Consider the following 21585-nt stretch of genomic DNA (forward strand, 5'->3'; position numbering starts at 1 on the left):
CTTCTCAATGGAAAAGCACCAGGTTAAAGATGGATTTCAGTTCAGGTGACATGATCACATGTCACTGTAAGACTTCATTACCCACTTGCCAGCACACACGTATACAGGAAGACTTACAGTTAAAACACACCCATCTGCAGTCAATTGTCTTGGTTAATGGGAGTCAAGATTCCAAACCACCATTAATGGCCCACACTTTGCATAATTACAATAGGCCCTGAGAGTTGTATCTGAAACTAGAAATATGAAATATAAGAGTGATACATTTATACAAATAGGATGATCACACTCAGTAGATTATAAACTTTGTAATGATATCTTACAAGAGACCTTTTGCATGAAGCATATTCCAGTTACATTAGCATATTTTCATAAAATCCTATAGAGTGCAACGTCACAATTGCTTAAAAGGGAATCAGCAAAAGCCACCCAAATGGATTAGAAAATTGAAAATTAGTGATAAGATTTGGCAGGCTTATTACTTTTAGTTGCCAGTTTCAGCATCTTCTCTGCCATCTCTTTTCTGTCTAATGTCTGTTTGACTGCACACCTTGCTGTGATATGAATGCCTGCTCTGGTGCTAGGGTGTGTTGGATTAGTAAACTGAAAACCTGATCCGGCTCCTACTGACTTCAAAGGAGCAGGGTTGGACCCTAATTTTCTGTCTTGATCATGTGATTTTTGGACTGTTCTTACTTTGATTCTGTCCCTCTGATTTGGGGGCTTTTTGCTATGGACAGTGGCTTTACTTTTTTCTTTATATATGCAGTTGGTAAATTAGAAGGACACAATGGGCACCTCATAACATGGTGCTTGCACCCAGTCAAAAGAGGATGGGATGTGTCAAATGAAAAGAACATTCTGTTTGGAAGGAGCTCCCTCAGTTTCATTTTCTCCAAAGAAAAACTGATTAAAAAGCACATTGCACATGATCACACCCACCTGTCTCAAACTTCTGCCTGATTTAGTTTGAAATTGCTGAGATAATGAATGTTGGAATTTGTAATTGATATGCTGATGGAGTCCCTTAACTACAATAAACAGTGCTTTAAAAATCCTGAAGTTGTTTTGCTTTTGGTTGAGATTATGGTCTATTATTTGGTGAATGGGGTTGCTATATAATGTTAAAATGCAGAGTTGCACAGGGTGTTATAAAATTTATTTTGTTACATGTTCTTGCTATATGAGTATTGCAGTGAACATCAGGAAATTTGGCACCAAGTAAAATAAAATGAATCATTAATATATTGTTTCACAAGACATTTTGTATTTTGGACTCGTACAGATTCTTGAGAGTATGCCAATGACGGAGAAAGTTGAAGAATTACTACAAGTGATAGGCCCATTCTATGAAATAGTAGAGGATAAAAAGAACAGAGGATCTGGCCTAACATCAGGTTTGAATAAATACCTCCTCCTTATTTTGTACTGCAAATAATAATAAAAAATTCAGACTCTCTTAACTAACTTACTTTTCATTCTCAGTTTAATTTCTATAAATAGTTATTTAAAGCTAAATGTTGCATCTTTTTATTTCATTCCTTTACCATATGCCAGTCCGACTGGAGAAAGTTTCTAAATATTTAGAAGGTAGGAATGATAAATTCTGTGTAAATCCATCTGTTTCATTGTTTTATGTGCTGTAATTCCCTGCAACACTTGAGACTTCTGGGTTTGTCACCATTAATTTTTATTTAAAAATAAAAACACTACAGGAAGGTCCAATAGCATGTTTGGAATTTAACCAAATGTTTTTGGTGCTGGAGAGGAAAACTTCACTGCAGAGCCTCTGTTTGCTGTGAGAGAATTAAAAAAAATCCAGTTTCTGCCTCTCTATTTATAAGAACAGCCTTTTAAATTCTGTGCAGGCAAGCTGGGGGCTGTAGTTGGTAGTCTATTTATTTATTTATTCTTTCATCCAGCTTGAGTAACTTTTTTTGCTCTCCTGCAAATTTTTAAATCATTATTTATACCTCAGTACAAGTATGCATGGCATTCCACAGACAAATAATAAAGGACCTGTAATCTCCTCCCCTGTATTTTCAGTCTGCATTGCCCAATGCTCGAGTTCAAGGGAGAAGGGACTAGTCTAACAGTCTGTGAATATCTGACAGGTGGCAAACCTAGTAATTTCAGTTTTATGTAAAAAGGCACTGTGGAAACTATTATTTTGCAACATTGTTGTAGTTCGAAGTTGATTCTATGAAAATGTTTTGATAATTAGACTGTTGAAACATTACAGGTAAGGTTGTCTGTCTCCATCTTGGTTTAAGAGTTTAAAACCTGGCTAAAGTTTCAAGATAAAGTTGGATATATGTAGCCTATGTTTGGAATTTTTTTTTTTAAAATTGATCTGTTCTATAGTTTAATTTTTATATACATTTTTAAAATAACTTGGCAATCTGGTTTTAAGTGCTTTTTGCTTTTTTACAACTCAAAAATGGCTTTAATTGCCAGGGTTTAAGCCAATCAGTTATATGTTCATAGTTTTTTCATATTTTAGAGAAAAAAATAATGGCTGAATTTTTAAATGGCCACTTTAAAAGCAGGGTCACTTTTTTCAACTAAAACTGCATATGCTTCAGGTCTGGTATTTAATGAGCTTGCCTGGCAGCTGGATTGACAGGCAAGATTGTAACGGAATATCTGCAGATTCAGGTCAGTGATCTGCATAATAAGGATTGACTCACTTGGAATCTATGGTACAGAGTGCCAAAAGCCACTTTTTAAAAAGTAGCTAAATCTAAACTAACAGAGAATCATAGACACTAAAGACAAAAAAGACCAATTAGATCACCTGGACCAAAATACAATGGATCCTAAATTTGTTACTCCAACAAGTATATTTTGTTAACATCAGAAAACGTATCTTCATTTAAATAACATTATTGATGCAAACTAACCATATCAAGAAAATTCAAAATTGAAGTTCAAGTTTCAGCCTTATCTGGCTCTATCAATATTGTAACAGTTGTGGTACATAGCATGCACAAATCTGAAGCTCTGTAACATGGAATTACTTTAGTATAGGTTTAGATTCAGAATCTTAATAGTGAATTTATTTTCAATTTTGTCACAAAGTGATTACGTTGGGGATGTGAAGAAATCCTTCCCTCACTCACTCCCCAGTCTACTGAAGAAATTAATATTTTAGTAATAAACTATAAATACCAATTAGTACTTGCAATACTATTCTTTTAATAATCTGAGTCCAGTGTCTTAGCCTTTGGACCACTCTGCCTTCTTTGAGTCCCGTCGTCCCCCCCACTCCATTTTTCCTCCATATTAATTTTTGTACTGTTCCACTTTGAGGAAAACTCAGGAAGCTTGATAACAGCAAAGGTTTATTTCCCTCACTTTTTCACCAGGCTCACATTCTTTCTGTCTTTCCATCTCCTTCCACTTCTCCCATGCATCCTGGGAATTGTAGTTCCTAGACTCAAGGTTATAGGACCCACCTAGGAACAAAACTTACAAACACTATCTGGGGTAGCTATGTGCACCTGGGTAGCTACAACACACAGTCCCCTTTAAAATAATAATTGTAAAACTTTTAAGTCACTTCCAAACCATCACTTAAATCCAGTAACTAAGTCTTCCAATCTTTTCGGCAGTCTCCTTTGTCTAACACTTCTATACCCAGAGAGGCAGGAATGAGACTAAGTGAGGGAGCAATTCCTCCTAGTATAGATTGTCCGTTGCTGTCAGTGTCATTGATGTTCTCTGGTCCAAGGTGGAAATCGTGATTCTCTTCTTCAGCAGCTAGCTGATGAGCTGTGGATAATCTTGAAATATTCCATTTCTTTCCATCTATGAATACAGCAGAATCTCCTCAGATTTCTGTTATCTGCAGATGACAGGAATATCTAGAGCACCATTTTTTGACTCTGCATGGGAGTGTCACATGAACAAAATTTTCAGTTTAAAACCTGTGAGGTTTAGCACCTTTCTTATGATCTCTATACTGTCTGTATTTCTCCTTTTTATTCTTAACACATTCATGAATAGTTTCACCTGAAGGTTTGGTTGAAAAAGGAGACCGAATAAGCATTTGACAGATAGTAAGTCACGTATTGGCCTTACATCCTCTAACAGTTTGAAGGGTGATACTCTTCACCCTTGTAGTGGTCCTGTAAGCAAACAGTGTTACACGTAAAGCTTTTTTTCCATGGTCTCATTTGCAAACTGGTAAATTATAGACTTTCTTTCACCAGTCTATTCATTCTCTCAACTACACCATTGACTCTTGGCTGGTATTAATAAAAAACCCTATTTTGTGCTTGAGATTATTGCTACTGAAGTAGTGTTGCATTTCAGCAGAGGTTAATTGCATTCTGTTGTCAATTATCAATTCCTTGGGAAATCCTTCTCGGCCAAAGACTGATCACATGAAGTTAACCACTATTTCAGCAGTAACCATTCCAGTGAATGTAACTTCCAGCTGCTTTGAATGATGGTCTACCATTATTATGGGAAACCTTTGCATAACAGGGTAATCGTCAGATGGTCCCATTATGTTGAGCCAGTTTCTCCCATGGACAGTTGGGCTAGTCAACTGGTATGAGAGGGATGCTGGAGGTTTCTGTAACTTATCACTACTAGCACAAGCCATACAATTCTTGATTATTTCCTCAAGCTGCTCATCCATCCCTGGCCACCAGGAGTCATGTTGCAGTTGTCTTTTGGTTGTACTCATTCCCAGGTTTCCTTCATGTGCCAGGAAAATCAATCATTCTTTCAGAAGTGTAGGCACAAAAGATGGTAAAGTCTCAATCTATTAATTTATAAGGGGCAGCTCATGTGATATGTTTCTACATGGTTGTAAGTGTTCTGATGTCATCCTCCTGTAAGGCCATCCATGGACTGTGGAAGTCTTTAGATCATGAAGTGCCTTGTCTTCTCTTATGGCTGTTGCTCACTCTGAGACTGTGATCATTCCTTGAGATTTGTGCAATGATAATCCATTCTTCTTTCTCTCTTGCATCCTCATAAGGTGTGGCTCAAGACCATACTCACAAGCATCTGTTGTGACAATCGTTTGCTTCCCAGAATCAAAGGGTCTTAGAGTTGGCCTGGTTGAAATTGCATGTTTGATCTTGTTAAAGCTGTTCTTGCACACTTCATCCCATTCAAACATAGCATCCTTTTTTTAGGAAATGATGCAAAGGAACTACTTTCATAGCAAATTGCTGTATAGACTTTGAGTACACAATCCAAGACAGATCAAAGTTTGTCCTTATTGTTGGGCTCTGTTGTATCACGGCTTTCGTGGGGTCTGGTTTTGGTTGTATGCCATTCTGAGAGATTGTATGTCCGAGTTATGTCACTGAGTTGGTATGGAATTGACTTTTCTTCTTGCTGATGGTAAATCCGTGTCATTGAAGTTTTTCTATAACCTTGTTTAGGATGACATCTTATTTGGATTCATCTTTACCATACATTACAATATCATCTTGAAAGTAATGCCCCTTGTCTCTTCAGAGATCCAATGCATCATTCTCTGGAATACAGATGCTGCAGAGGCTAACCCAAATGGCATCTTTTTTGAATTGGAACAGACCTTCTGGAGTGATGAAAGATGTGTACTTGTGGGATTCTTCCATTAAGGGGATCTGGTGGTAAGCTAAGACTAAATCAAGGGTCATAAAGACTCTTGCCTCCTTTAAGTTGAGCAGCATTTCACCAAGGTTGGGCAGAGGATGACAATCCACAACAGTGCTGAAGTTTAGATCTATCAAATCCACAAATATGGAGATAGCACCGTTATGCTTCCTCATGAGAATGAAGAGAAACTCATTCTGATAAATCAACTAGTTCAACGATGTCTGCTTTACATAGTTTTGGAATTTCCTCTGTTTGTCTCTGTGCAATTGGTATGTTTAGCACTTTATGCTACATAGGCATTGCATTGTTTGTTTTTTTAGCAGGCTCTTGTGCTTGAACTTTTTGGCAACATCTTTGGTATCGGTGAAAACTTCTGGAAAGTCAGATGATTTCTGGTTGTAGCCTATCCTTAGTTTGTAGGACAGGTTCTCTACTATTTGGATCTAATATCATCTGAAGATCCCTTTGATTCCATCCTAAAATAGAAACTCCCTTTTGGGGTACATAGATTTTTCCCTTGTGCATTATGGCCTTTGGACTCAAGGATAGTTGTAAAATAGCCATTGATGTGGATGGGAGATCCACCATACCCTCTGGGGTATGTGTCTGGAGGATGCAGTTCGAGTTGGGAGCTGGCGCAAAGCACATGGTAGAGTTGGTTGGTAATTACAGTGTAAGGCAAACCAGAATCCACTAACGTCATCATTACATGGCCATCAACTCAGTGTGGAGTGGTGTAATGATCTCCTGTCATATTCAAAACACCCTTGGGATTCAGTTTACCATCATCTTCAACTGTGAGAATTCTAGATACAAAATTGTCAGCAGACTTTAGAAAAATGTCCTCTTTCTCTCTCCTCCCCCCCCCCCCAATCCTGATTTCTTGGCAGAATACGCTTGAAAATCTGCGCCTGACCAGGGTCACCACACCTGTAGCATTGGTAGCAGTGTGGTGTGTGTGGGAGGGCAATAGGCACTGAGAGTACAGACTAAGAAGCTTTCCGTGCTGTCATCTTGGACTGCATTAACCTCTGCAGGCTGGAAGACATCTGGTGTCATGGAAAGTGATTTAGCACAATGTATGGTGCTCTTCGCTTGCCAGGCAGTTTCTATGGTTTTCTCCAAATAAGGCCTTTTATCATGAGGAGTTGTTCACGAATCTTGGAACTGTTCATCTTAATGACAATTTGGTCTCTGATTATTTCATCTGTAAAACTGGCAAATTTACAGGTTGCATTCAGCTCATGTAATGCAGTTACATAGTGGTTGATAGGCTCGTGAAACATCTCTTATGCAGGAGTAGAACTTGAACTGTTCAACAATTTAGTAGAAGATCAAAATGATCATCCAGGGCTCAGAGAGCAGCATCATATGGAGTCACATCTTGCAGTATGTCAGTAAGAGGAGGGAGATGCTTGAAGATTCGTTGCCCATCAGGACCAAGGCAATAAAGCAGTAAGCTTTTCCGCTTTTCTGGTATGTAAGCAGAAGTTTCTATAGCAAGCATATAGTTGCTGAAGTAAGACTTCCATTGTTTCCATGGGAGCAGAGGATCTTTTGGGATAGGCATAAAGAATGGTGGAGGCAAAACTTGCGTGATGGTAATAAGTGTGGTGGAAGCAAATTGGAGACATCAAGTGAATTGAGCAAGAAACATGGAGAAGAACCAGCTGGTAAGAAATGCTGGTCACAGAAATGGCTGACTGGACCTGTACTTGTTTTTTGTGCAGCTGGGGGTATTCAGAACTGCAGAGGAATGCTTTAGCTGTGAAAAATGAGGACTATGGAAAAAATAGACACTGCCCCTTTAAATACAGTAACTCCCCACTTAACGTCCTCTCGCTTAACGTTATTTCGATCTTGCATCCCTGCTCAATTACAGAACATGCTCCATTTAAAGGTGTGCAATGCTTCGTTATAATGTTGTTTGGCTGCCTGCTTTGTCCACAGCTGGCTGCCCCCTATCAGCTACCCTATGCCCCCCCTACAGTGCCTCCTGTCTGCTGGCAGACCCCGCGGATCAGCACCTTCCCCCTCCGCCTCCTGCCCGTGGCAATCGGCTGGCTTGCAGCGTTAATGAGGGAGGGGGGAGGAGCGAGGACTCGGCGCGCAGGCTCCCCCTCCCTCTCCTGCCTTCTGAAAGCCGCAAACCAGCTGATTGCCACGGGCAGGAGGCGGGGGAGTGAGGGGAGAGCCAGCGCGCCGAGTCCTCGCTCCTCCCCCCTGAACATCGCAAGCCAGCTGACTGCTGCGGGCGGGAGGGAGGGAGGAGGAGCAAGGACGCGGCGCACCTCCCCCCTCCCTCCCCTGCCTCCTACCCACGGCAATCAGCTGGCTTGCCGTGTTCAGGAGGGAGGGGAGCCTGCGCGCCGTGTCCTTGCTCCTCCCTCCTGCCTCCTGAACACGAGCAAGCCAGCTGATTGCTGCGGGCAGAAGGCGGGGGAGGAGAGAGGACGCGGTGTGTGGAGTAAAGGGGGAGGATGGGGGAGGGGGGAAGAAGAGGCGGGTTAAGGGTGGGGGCTTGGGGGAAGGGGTGGCGTGGGTGGGCCAAGGGTTGAGCCCCCGCCCCTGGTGCTTGCAGAGTAGGGGAAGCTGCTGCTGCGCAATGTGCTTCTTCTAGCTTACAGCACCTTTAGCCTCCTTGCCTGCCTCGTTGTCTCCAGTGCCAGTGGGCTGTGCCTGTGTGGGGTAAGGCGGGGGCACCTCCCAACTATAGTACTGTACTGTATGGCAAAAAAAAATCCCCCTGGAACCTAACCCTATTTACATTCATTCTTATGGGGAAATTGGATTCACTTAACATCATTTCACTTAGTTGCATTTTTCAGGAACATAACTACAACGTTAAGTGAGGAGTTACTGTATGTCTTTTCAGCAAGTTGCAGTTGCAGACAGCAGCAGGCTACAGGCCAGTGGAGTTTCACTGAGAGCAGCAATAGTATGTCAGAGCAGCAGGGAATCATGAGGCACTTAGATAAATCAGAGTTCTGTTTATCTGTGGGTCTTCTATGCTCATCAGTTTCTTTTGAACCTGAACCTCTTTAAGGAAAACTCAGGAAGCTTGATACATAATTGGTTAAACAACTGCAAACAAAGAGTAACTATTAATGAAATGATGTCAGATTAGAGGGAAGTTTCAAGTGAGAATCCACAGGGATCTGTTCTGGGCCCAGTACTGTTTAACATCTTTATTAATGACCTGAATGTAGGAATACAGAGCATACTGATCAAATTTGCAGATAACACAAAGCTAAGGGTGGTTTGCCAACACTTTGAAGGATAGAGCTAAAATTCACAGGGATCTTGATAAATTGGAGAACAGGGCTATAGTCAACAAAATGAAATTCAATAAAGACAGATATAAGTTCTACACTCAGAGAAGAAAAAACAAATGCACAAATACAAAATGGTTTGGCAGCAGCACTGCTGAGAAGGATCTGGGAATTGTGGTAGATCACAACCTCAACATGAATCAGCAGTGCTGTTGCAAAAAAAGCAAATGCAATTTTAGGCATTAACAAGGAATAGCATGCAAGTCATGGGAGGCAATAGTACTGCTCTACTTGGCACTGGTTAGGCCTCAACTGGAGTACTGTGTCCAGTTTTGGTTACCATTGTATAGAAAGAAGGTGGAGAAACTGGAAAGGAGCCAGAGGCTAGTGACAAAAATGATCAAAGGGATGGAATGCAAGCCATATGAGCAAAGGCTGAAGGAACTGGGTATGTTTTGTTTGGAAAAGAGGAGATCGAGGGGGGACATGATAGCATTCTTCAAATACTTGAAATGCTGCCATAAAAAAAGGTGGGGGGGGGGATGAGTTGTTCTCTCTTGCCACAGAGGGCAGGACAAGAGGCAATGGGTTCAAACTACAGCATCACAGTTTTAGATTAAATCTCAGGAAAAACTTCCTAACTGTAAGAACAGAAGGACAGTGGAACAGACTGCCTAAGAAGGTTGTGGAAGCTGCTTTGCTGGAGGTTTTCAAAAGGAAGCTGGATAGCCATCGGTCTTCGATGGTTTAGACTCAACAAATCCCAGCATCTTGGTCTTCTAGTCTAACTCCCTGCCCTTGTGGTCCCTTCTAACCCTATGGTTCTATGATAACAGCAAAGGTAAGGTTTATTCCCCTCACTCTTTCACAGAGCTCACACTGTTCCTTTCTTCTCCTCTTTCTCCTTTTGTACTTCCCTGTCCCCAGTGCTTCCTGAGAATTGTAGTTCCTGGACTCAAAGCTACAGGAACTACCTAGAAAAAAACATAGAAATACAAACTGGGGTAGCTATCTTCACCTAGCTAGATACAACATTTAATCTCAGTACTAAGGCAGTTATCTTTGCCTAAAAACTGGACATGTCTCCCTCAAAGGCACATCAATGTAACTCTTGAATTAGTGAAAGATTGCAGCAGAATCATGGTCCTCAACTTTGGCTTGCCAAGGTGTTTCCTGTAGCTCATTGATGGCCTCGATTACTGCAGAATTTAAGCTTTTGACTTTTTTTTCTCATTGAAGTTTCTGCTCCTTGTGCTTGCAAAGGAAACCTTCCAAATGTGAACTGCTGCAGTACTGTCTTCCTGAGTGTACAGAGGATTCTGAACTGTGTGAACTCCCTCATCTCATCTAACTGAAGAGTTAACTCTGAAGCCTGAAACTGGCTATTTCTGTTTAAATGACCAATAGTAATCTAGTTAATCAACATTTATCTAATATGTTTAGACAGCACAGAAGACAGCCTATTAGGTCTGTGGAATACAATCCACAGCCTTGGGCTAGTACCCTTTACCTCTGGAGAAGTGGAATACCAGCCAGCGTGGGTAGTGGGAGGAAAGTAGACAACCAGACTCTCTACCTGAAAAGTAGATAGTCTGAACAGATCAAGGAGTCTTAGCAACATTTATCCTGGGAAGTTTGAAGGCTCATTCTGCCGCTAACTCTGCAGGGCTCTGAGTATTCCTTCCTCTGCAAGAATTAAGTCACTCCTTGACTATCAACAGTTCACCAAAATATTTTCAGTTATATAAAAATGCTAAACTTCAAAGAAGTATGTGAACCCTTTGCTTGCAGCTGTTAAGGTTTTAAAAGGGAGTGAGCAACTTTGTTTGCAGCTGCTGTAGCAGCAGAGGGCAGAACATTGGTGAAGGACGTCTTTGTTTTTAGCTGCAATATTACTACTTCTGATAAATGACTTTTTCCATTTTCTGACTTCCTAGCAAATGCTCAAAAAATGTGACAGTCAGCCCTATGCTGAATAGATCAAGAAGTTTCTATAAAATCATGCATGGTGTGGAGAAAGTGAATAAGGAAGTACCCCTTCACATAACACAAGAACAAGGGGTCACCCAATGAAATTAATAGGCAGCAGGTTTATAACAAAAAGAAGCATTTCTTTATACAATGCACTGTCAACTTATGGAACTCGTTGCCAGAGGATGTTATGAAGGCCAAAAGTATAATTGAGTGCAAAGAAAAATTAGGTAAGTTCATGGAGGGCTAGGTCCATCAATGGCTATTGGCCAAGTGGTCAGGAATGCAACCCCATGCTCTGGATGTCCCTAAGCTTCTTACTGCTAGATGCTGGGACTGGAAGATGGGATGGATCATGCGATAATTGGCCTGTTCTGTTAGTTCCCTCTGAGGCATCTGGCATTAGCCACTGTCGGAAGACAGGATGCTGGACTAGAAGGACCATTGATCGTGACCCAATATGGACATTCTTATGTTCTAGTGTTAAAATAACATTGATCAATGGTTCAGAGATTTTTAGAAGGACAAAAGAGTTCAAGTTTTTTGAAGATTCACTTCCAGCTGAGCCTGAAGGAACTGAAGTCAAAAATTAGCTAGAATTGATTCAATTACAGTTATCTGATCCAGGTTTCATGAAAGAATTTTTTTTTATTTTCTGTAAATGCTGGGCAAGTGACAGATGTTCCGAGTTACAAAGCTGGCTCATTTCTATAACCTTCTTTGAGACTACTTATTTGTGAACAAGACTACTTATTGTGAATCTGAATAAATCCAAACAGCAGTCACCTAATCAGCTCAATTTCATAATGTTCATAGCCACCTCAAAGTTTTAGCCAGACCCGCAAGAAATTGGCTTCAGTGAAGCAGTCTCCTAATTGATAGAATTTTCCCTGTACCCTGCAACACATTGTCTGTTTAAAATGCTGTTTTTGTACACTTACAGTGCTTTATAAATTAAAAATAACTGTGTGCCTTTACATTTAATTAAAACCCCATATAAACCTATATGAAAATTAGGTGTGGACTTCAGTGCAGCTAGAGGTTGTGCACCACATGGTTGTATAACATTATGAAGTGCACTCACCTTTACACTCCCCTTAGAAGCAGAACATGGTACCACTGTAGTACTGTTAAGCCCTGTCATCCTAAAGAGTACTTGTCTTCAGGAATTTGTCCAGATACCAACCATTGACAGCTGCACCAGTACAAGCTCCTACTGTAGGTAAGGGAAGTCATGATTTGCACTGTTGCAATATACCCAAGTTTCTGGGAACACTAGTGTAAATCACAGCTACCCTTGCCTGTACTAGAAATTTGCATCGATGCAACTACAGTGGTGGCTGTAAAGCTATTTTCTCAGCTATCTTCCTACATTTCATTCAGTATTTAGGCTTTAACGATCCTAGGTGCTATAGTAATAATAGTATTCACTGAAGTCCTGGGTATGCTTGGAGAGCATATCTCTGTCTGGAAGACAGTTGTTGGTGCAGAAATGTGTATGTAGGCAAGCCTGGGAAGACAAATCCCACTTGAAAAAAGTGATTCTGTTTTCATAACGTATTTATTTTTTTCTAACGAAACTTGCTTTCAGAAGGTAGTAATAATGATTACGTTTTGCTTTTAAGTAGTTGTATTTTTCAGAAAGCCTTTCATGTCAGTTGCACCAGTCTTTATTTGTAGTGGTGCTTTCAGTGTTGCACTCTTCCCTGCTTTCTTCATTGTGAAACATCCTCCACATCTTCTTTGTTTTATGTTTGATTTATTTCTGCAGTGTTTGCTGTCAAACATGATTGTTTATAATTGTTTTCTTAGGATTTTTATGACAACCCTATGGCTATACCATGTAACCCAAGAAAGAAGTATTTATATAGCGCTAAAGCTTTGCCAGAAGATAAGAGAAATTGCAACCTGTGTTACCATGGAGTTTATAGATGCTTTAACAGAGTGGGTTGGATGGGAAGCTGCACCACAGCAGAGTAACACCTTCAGAGTGGGAATAAAAATTTAGGATTGGTGTGTGAGGGATGTCTTAAACCTGTTTCCTCTTATGATTTAGAGTTGTATTCAGTATGTTTTGTCACTGGGGTAGTGGTAGGAAGGCAGTTAGCATTTAATATGTGAATTAAAACCTTCCACTATTATGCTGTTACTCTCTGCAGGATGAGCTTATTACAAAACAAAGGATTAAAGGCATGATTAGTGGACATCAGAATGGTATATCCCAGTTTAGGCCACCAATTGTGCAAATCTCAGCTTGGCTTGTCTGCACTAGGAGTTTGCACTGATGTAGCTTCAAGGGTGACCAACCAGCAATGGCTCCAGTGTAGTAAGGCCTAAGAAACTGAGCCTCCCACCCTCTCTCACACACGCCAATTCTCTTGTGCAGTATTAGAGAATATTTCACTGCTCACACTGTGGTGCTATAACAATATGTTAAAATATTAAAATAAACGGCTTTGGAGAAAGTGCAAAGAGGAAAATTTCTCTTGCCTTATTTAAAAGTTTAAAAGAAAAACCTAATCTTTTCCTCTGTCTTGCCTCAGTTGCCTGGCTGTTTTCTGCTTCAGGGTGTGCTGAGTCAACAATTAGTGTCACTGTTAATAATCCGTCACTGGCCCAAGATTCTCTGTCTAGAATCAGCTGTTCAACTCACTACAAGAGAGGCTGATAGTCAAAAGCCCCTTCATCTAACATTAATAAAGGAGGTTTAGTGAACCTGTGCATATGCTGTATAATGTAAGTGCAGAGCATTATAGTTTACAGATCAGGTTTGTACTTAATTAGCTCTGGTAGCATGATGTGAAAGCATAGGTTTCTCTAAAGGCTGTGCTTATGAAGGACAGCAACAAAGACCAAATAGTAAAATGGTCTATGTATAATAGGCAATAGAAAAGAACAGTTCTGTCTTTGATTGGTGTTAGAAATGTATCCAGACAGCATGAGGTAAAGTGCTTCATGCACATAAGCCTTTTTGTAGAAGCAAAAACATGATTCTAATCGGGGCCTCAAATATGTATGGAAAATAAATCATCTGTGTACCCATGAGGCTGTGATTAATCTGGGCATTGTAAAAAGCCCTTTTGCTAGTAAGCCTGGGATAGCCATGTACAAACGTGTAATTTGACTTTTGTTTCCCTCTTTGTTCACCTAGTGCAGGGGGAACAACTTTTGATACAGGCTACTCAGTCATGACAGATTGAAGTGCCTGGGCTGTAGGTGACCCAGAGATCCAGTTTTCTGTTGCTTTAAAACAGACTTTACGCTCTCTCTCTTCCTCCTCCTCATTCCTTAGTTTTTCTGGTGCAAAACATGGAGTGCAGTTGTGCCCCTCCCCCTGCCCATCTGGATGCAGTGGACCCTCCAGACACAGATCATATCTTTCCCACCCAGAAGGGATTTTAGGTACCTACTTGGTGCTAGTCTGCCCTCCATGGGATTGGGGGAGGGGGACATTTCTGAAAGTCCAAGGCTCTTTCTATGAGAGGGAATGGCGCAAGTAAGGGAGGAGTGGGTGTCCCTATTCTCTGCACTTGGTGAGACTAAAAGCAGAAAGGTGACACAGACTCAGATATCTCCTCTGAATAGCTTTGTTGCATATTAGTACAGGTATTTGTATAACAAACAGCCATTCCTACAGCATTCATACCAACAAAAAGCTGTTTGTGAATGCTCAAAAACAGTGACTAAAAAGACATGAATGTGATTGACCAAATAGCTGTTTGGAATTCAAATAAGTCCCTTTTTTGTGTGTAGTATAAGAACCGCTCTGGGTGTGCCTCAGGTGCAGGAGGAGTGTGGACAGGATCAGTCTCCAAAGATTTCAAGGGTATAAACACCAAGGAGGGAGAGTGATTATTTACTATATTATAAGGCAGTGGTTTTCCAACTTCTTTTTTTTCTGGCAACCAAGTTGAAGAAAATTGTTGATGCCTGTGACACAGTGGAGCTGGGGATGAGGAGTTTGGGGTTTGGGAGGGGCTCAGGGCTAGGGTAGAGGGTTGGAGTGCAGAAGGGGGTCAGGGCTCTTGGCTGGGGGTGTAAACTGGGGGGATTAGGGTATGGGGTTGGGGCATGGTTACCTCGGGCAGCTCCCAGTCAGTGGGGGTGCAGAGGCAGGCTTCCTGCCTGTCCTGGCACCACGGACCACGCTATGCCTTGGAAATGGCCAGCAGCAGGTCTGGCTCCTAAGCGGAGGTGCGTGTGCGACTCTCACCTGCAGGCACCGTCCCCTCCCTCCCCCAGCTCCCATTGGTCAGGAACTGGCCAATGGGAGTGCGGAGCAAGTGCACATCCTGTACCAGCACCAATGTAACAATACTAACTTTGGACATGATAGACTGAAGAATATAATGCTATTCAGTACCACTAGCCAGAGCCACTGGACAGCATCCGGGGCTCACATGCCATAAGAGGGACCTGGCTACCTCTTGAGGAATGTGCTTTTATAGTAGAGGGGGAAGTGGCAGAGAGCTTTTTAAACCTGTAGGTCACTTTGTGCTAAGTTTGAATTTTCCACCTCCCACTTTTGCATTCTCATTACCCCAGTCAGACTATTAGTAGCCCTTCATGCTGCTCCAATGCCCCTGGCTTGGGTGACAAAACTCCTCCTGATTTATTTTCCTCTTCTCACTCTGCTTATAGTACCTATAGTTGGGTGAGGAGAATCAGTCAAGTAGGATGTGAACCAGCAGTGCAGGAGCAGCATAAAGAACTACAGGAGGGGCAATGGCATAGAACAATTGGGAGGGAGTATTTAAGTGGGGAGCAGGACTGTAATGAAGGGAAGAAAGGGGAAAAGGTATACGAGTACAAGAAAAAGGCACAATGTCTTGCCAAACTTCCTGAGCCCTATACATTCTTCTGTCAGCTATACAAAACACTAAAGCAATTTTGGAAGAGTAATACAGTAGGCACATTCCTAATGGGAACCCCATTATGCTGCTGTTTTGGGATGGTGATACAAGCCAAGATTCTGGCTTAGCATGGGCAGTGACCTTTTGGGTGAGAAGTAAACAAAGGTCCTGATCATTCAGATATTCCATAGCATTTTTCATAAGAGTATAGCTATTACCTGGGTGTCCTTCCCTAATTCCAGCTTTGATAACATACTGCCCAAATTAACCCCCATCCCAAGTGGTTAAGGTCTCCTTAGTATTTGTTCTGGCTGGGGTTAGAGTTCACTGAAGAGAGAGTATGCTTAATTATGGCAAGCCTCTACAGTACAAAAAGAAAAGAGTAAATACCATAGAATGCACTTATGGTGAGGTTAAAAGAACAGGAGTACTTGTGGTACCTTAGAGACTAACAAATTTATTGGAGTTAGTCTCTAAGGTGCCACAAGTACTCCTGTTCTTTTTGCGGATACAGACTAACACGGCTGCTACTCTGAAACCTGTCATTATGGTGAGGTTGTGGCTTTACAGCAATCCTGGTATAGGTCAAAGGTTCCAGATTTTAGTTCTCCCTCTCCTGATCTCAGCAAAAACATGATGCATGGAGCCACCTCCTACCCTTGTATTCCCTGTTTAGATCCTACATGACTGGGCAGGGTACTTGGTTGCACCTTTTTACTTCACTGGGAAAGGTGGTAGCAGGAAAGTTTCCCTGCCTTTTGCTCCTGTTCACATTGCAGGGGACCTGAGAAATGTCATCATTAGCCTTCCTATCTCCCCTGCCCCAATATAAAATATCCTCAGTTGTACTTCACTGTAAATGGGGCACAATTCCTCAGTAATATATTGGGAAAATGCTGGGACTTTCCATTTTGCAAAACAGGTTTCCTTACAAGCGAGTTTTGTTGAATAGGAATATGGGGAGCAAGAGATCATATGTTCACTCACTCTTGACAGTGATCAAATTAGGCCATAGTTTCGTGAAACTATAGGAGTGCGGCTAGCCAGTCTGCCTCCCTCCCTCCCCACCTGAAGGTTAGTTTATGTAGAAAATTCTGAACGCTAAATTACATTGCAGCAAAGAAAATATTAGTGCAGGTTTAAGATGTCTAATGTAATTGTATATTATGCAACTCAAAGAATTAATCCTTCATGATTCTGACAAAGTTAATGTAAAAACTATGCTAATACAGTGATAAGGCTGACAATTAAAACAGACAAGAATTCAGCCTTGATGTTAAGTTCAAAAGCTTAAGGGTCCCACTGTAACTCTGTCCCCTTATTATTTTGTACTTTTATTGCCTGACATCAATGTATGTCTTAATATATGTCCAGTGTGTTAGAATTGAGAGAATATTCTCAATTGACTTTCCTGTTGTTTTTAAAAGAGAATACCCAATTGATTTCACTGATGTCTAAGTTTATTGTATAGTAGAGCTGAAGTAGTAAAGATAAGCCATTTGTGTTAGAATGCCAAAATAAATGTGAAAAACTGTATCCTCTTCACGTTTATACTACTCATAGGAGTGAATGGGGTTTTACTAAACTTTTTTCCAAAATTCACTTTTGGGCTGAGAGAAAACTTGAGACATTTAAACCCAACGGGAACTTTTAGAGAAATATAGACGCATAGGCTTAGAACAGAATGGTCATCTCAGTCTTCCCTATATCTTTACTGCTGCAGTGCTATGCACGGGGTAATATTTTCCACTTCTTTGATGTTAGCAGCATAGCAAGAATAGTGTTTTTTGCCAGTTAGTTCCTAGTCTATTTTTGATCTGATTCAGAGGAAGCAATTCATCTGCAGTTACACAGAGACGTTGTGTGGTGAGTGACAGTAAGGAGGATGATAATTTAAAAAATGAAATAAGATAGGGTGGAATTAATTTGAGCATATTGGAGAAATGTTCTAGTCTGAACATTCTATAAATAGCTATTAAAGAACACTATTCTAAACTGTGTCTTTAAAAGAAATACTAAAATTCTTGCCTTTTTAAAATTTGTCTTTAGACCTTGGTAATGTTATGACTTCCACACCAAATTCAAAGGCTGTGAATGGTAAAGCTGAGAGCAGTGACAGTGGAGCAGAATCGGAAGAGGAAGAGGGTCATGAAGAAGAAGAGGAAAAAGAAATACAACAAAGTGAAAAAGGTGTAGTTTCTAGTCCTGAACTATTATACCTTTTCAAACACAAAGGGCTGTATTACTCCCCTAAATGGCTGTAAATCTTGAATGTCATGTGTGAGATACATCAGTAGGTTTATTTTGTTTTATACAAAGTGCACGGAAGAATACATATGAAGAATGGGATCACCTTTCAACCTGAACTACAAGGTGAAGGACTAAGGACAACAACCCTAAAACCTGTTTCATACAGGCAGAGCCCTACATATATAGAGAGCCTCATTAATTTCATTAGGGGTGTCTCTGCACATAGCTTACAAGATGAGGGCCTAAGGTGTGCTGTGTATGGTTATTCTGTTTTATGTTTAGGACCTGTTTATCTTGTGGGTGGCTGTGAGTGCATGTAGGCGCATGGGATACAACCATAGAATTAAAAATCCTATTTATTCCTCTTCTTCAACGAAAGATAAAAGGAAAGTTTTTCAGTGAGGACATTTTGTGTGTGTGTGTGTGTGTGTGTGTGTGTGTGTGTGTGTTTGTGGGGATTTTAGGAAAATACAGGTCTCATATGAAAATCAAGAGAAACTATGCATTTAGAACTTAGCTGTTAATATTTTTTTCTATGAGAAAACTAATAATCCTCTTAGTTTTACTAACTGATGAGGGCTACAGTGGATTTGCTACTTTTATATTTAAAAATACCTGTTTTGCTTGCTATGTAGAATGAAAGTTCAGGATTTTTTTGCATTTAAGCTTATTTTTTTAAAGGCACAGAACTAACCTTGTGAACCTAACTGCAAGTAAAAATGTAATCTAAATCTGATTCAGACCATACAAGATATACACAGCAGATCAGAAAGTCAACTATCTGGAGAAATGTGTTTTGTACCATAAGTCACATGGCTTTTTATTTGCAAGGTTTCCTTGTTCTTTCACAGACTATAAGAATGTAAAGCAGGAATCAGCAGCAACTAAGGATTTGGAAAGTATTGTCACTAATGGCTGTTATAAGGACAACTTTATTCCAGAAATGCAGAATGGCATCCAGACTAAATCTGTCCTGAATGGCTTAAATGTGGAGGAAGAAATAAAGAAAGTGGAGCAAAGCCTAGAACTAACGGGAAAAACTAATAACAGTAGTCACCAAGGTATTGTCCTCGCATGAGTACATTGTCATTTGCATATTCTCTGAACAAAGCTTACTTCAGGGATTTGGAGAGCTGCAGCTGGTGCTCTTTAACCACAGAACCTTTAAGAAAGAAAATTAAATGTGATTAAAATTAGAGTCCAGGTTTATATACACTTTTCCAGGGTGCAGGGGCTTGCCCCCATCCGCCTGCCCACATGGCGCTCCTGCTGGAGAGTGGGGTTAAGGTGCGGGGGCTTGCCCCCTCCACCTGCATGCCCGGCGCTCCGGTTGGGGAGTGGGGTCAGGGCGCGGGAGCTTGACCCCCTTTGCCCGCCGGGTGCTCGGGAAGCCCCCACGCCACGACCCCGCTCCGTGGCAGGAGTGCCGGGCATGCAGAGTGGGGCAAGCCCCCCGTGCTCCAATCCCATTTCCCTTGCAAGAGGGTGGGAGGGACTGCCGGCGGAAGGTGTGGGGAGGGGCCCCCACTTGGTCTGGCCCAGGGCCCCATGAAAGCTTAATGTGCTTCTCAGCAAATATCTGCATCACATCTTGGAGAATCACACTTACAGTTTCTTTAAGTAGATGCACATTTTTCATGTTTCTTCTTCTTTGAGTAGATGCAACCGCATATCCCACTTAGGTGACTCACAAGCAGTACGTACACTCCCTCTCCTCCTCCCCCCCCCCCCCCCCCCCCCCCCGCCGGGCGGAGGGTCTGCCCGAACAAGGGTTGTAGGACCACCCTGCCAAAGGTTGCATCCACCCTAGAAGAATCAGTAATGGTATAACGGTTTGTAAATGGATGGATGGATGACCAGGTAGCAGGCCTACAAATGTCCAATATGGAAAAGTCACTGAGGAATGCTATTGACATTGCTTGTGCTCTCACTGAATGAGCTTGTGCCTGCTGAGGGGGAGAAGTTGAAGCTATTTCATATGCACTCTTGATACAGAATGTTATCCATCTAGAGTTTGTCTGTGAAGAGACAACTTGACACTTCATATGATCTGCATATGCCACAAACAGGTGAGACAAAGCATAAAATAGATTAGTTCTGTCCAGATAAAAAGCTAGACATCACCTGATGTCTAATGTATGGAGATGCTGCTCCTCCAGAGGTGAATGTGGCTTAGGAAAGAACGAAGGTAATTATACCACCTGGTTCAAATGAAATTGAGAAACCACGTTTAGACAAAAAATTTGGATGTGTCATAAAGTCACCTTGACTTTGGAGAATTGTGTGTAAGAAGGCCCTGCCATCAAAACCTGCAAGTTTCACGCTTCCCTTGTGAATGTTATTTCTACCAGGAACAGAGCTTTTTGACACAATAGTGGAAAGGGACAAGATGCTAGGGGCTCAAATGGAGGTCCCATCAGTGCCGCTAGGACCATGTTAAGGTCCCACAGAGGAACTGGCTCTTGGACCGGAGAATACAGGCAAAAAAGCCCCATTAAAAATTTTACTACCATGGGATTGGAGCAGACTGATCTCCTCTGAATAGGGGGATAAAATGCCGATATTACTGCCAGATGCACTTTCAATGAACGAAGCACAAGTCCTGACAATTGAGGGTGCAGCAGGTACTCCAAGATGTTCTGGATGGAAGCCAGCTTCAGTTGAATTCTGCAGGTCAATGACCACATGGAAAACTGTTTCCATTTTGCCGAATAGACCATCCTGGTAGAGGGCTTCCTACTGTTGCGCAGAACCTGCTGAACAGTTGCTAAACACTGCACATCATCCTCATTCAGCCATGCAGCAGCCAGGCTGTGAGATGCAGGGAGCTGAGCATGGGGTGCAACGTGGGCTGTGATTCTGAGTGAGTAGGTTGGGATAGAGAGGAAGGGATGGGAGGCTGAACTGACAGCACAAGAAAGTTGGAGAACCAGCACTACCTTGGACATGACAGGGCAATGAGGATGAGTTTAGTCCGGTCCACTTTCAGCTTTAGGATGACCTGTGGGATGATTAGGATCAAGGGAAAGGCATAGAAGGGAGCCGCTTGCCAGCTGAGAGATGGAAGGCATAGGACAGGGAGCTTGGACTGAGGCCTCCTCAAGAGCAGAACAGGTGACATTTCCTGTTGTCCCTTTTTAGCATACAGGTCGATCGTCGGAATGCCCTGGTTACGAAGATAGTCTGGAGGATGCTTGTCTTCAGAGACCACACGTGATTTGGGGAAAAATTCCTGCTGAGATGGTCTGTGAGATGATTCTGAACCCCAGGCAAGTGGTTGGCTATCGGCATGATACTCTCCTTGATGCAAAACTGCCACATCTTGACTGTGTAAACTGTGCCAGAGCCGATCCTGCTCCAGGACTGAGTCTGGGTGGGATGACTCTCAAGGCTCCTTGAGGGGAAGGTTCGCCAGTGCCTGAATCTGTGGCGGACCACCAGTCACAACTACAGACCTGGCCAGTGATCTTGGCTTTGAGCAGGATAAGGAGTAGGACCTCTGTGACTGAGGAGTGGCCCATGGATTCCATGAAGGCGACTGTTATGGATAAGTCATTGGTGACCTGTAGGTGCCAGGCCAGAGCCTGTGTCCCAACCATGAGAGGAGAACCAGTCCTGGTACCCATAGTGCTCCA

At 41.9% G+C, this 21585-nt stretch overlaps 1 protein-coding gene across 2 annotated transcripts in view; it reads left to right on the plus strand.

The window, feature by feature from the left end:
- Positions 1–21585, plus strand: part of ACBD5 (acyl-CoA binding domain containing 5) — a 43283-nt gene that overhangs the window by 11433 nt on the left and 10265 nt on the right. For both annotated transcript variants that reach the window (XM_024208773.2, XM_024208782.3), the window contains 3 exons: positions 1286–1397; positions 17750–17890; positions 18802–19011. In XM_024208773.2, the coding sequence (XP_024064541.1) occupies positions 1286–1397; positions 17750–17890; positions 18802–19011 (463 nt within the window). The remainder of the gene's footprint in view (positions 1–1285; positions 1398–17749; positions 17891–18801; positions 19012–21585) is intronic.

This window comes from Terrapene carolina, unplaced genomic scaffold (genome assembly GCF_002925995.2).
Source record: "Terrapene carolina triunguis isolate 2854851 unplaced genomic scaffold, T_m_triunguis-2.0 Scaffold84, whole genome shotgun sequence".
Classification (NCBI taxonomy): Eukaryota; Metazoa; Chordata; order Testudines; family Emydidae; genus Terrapene; species Terrapene triunguis.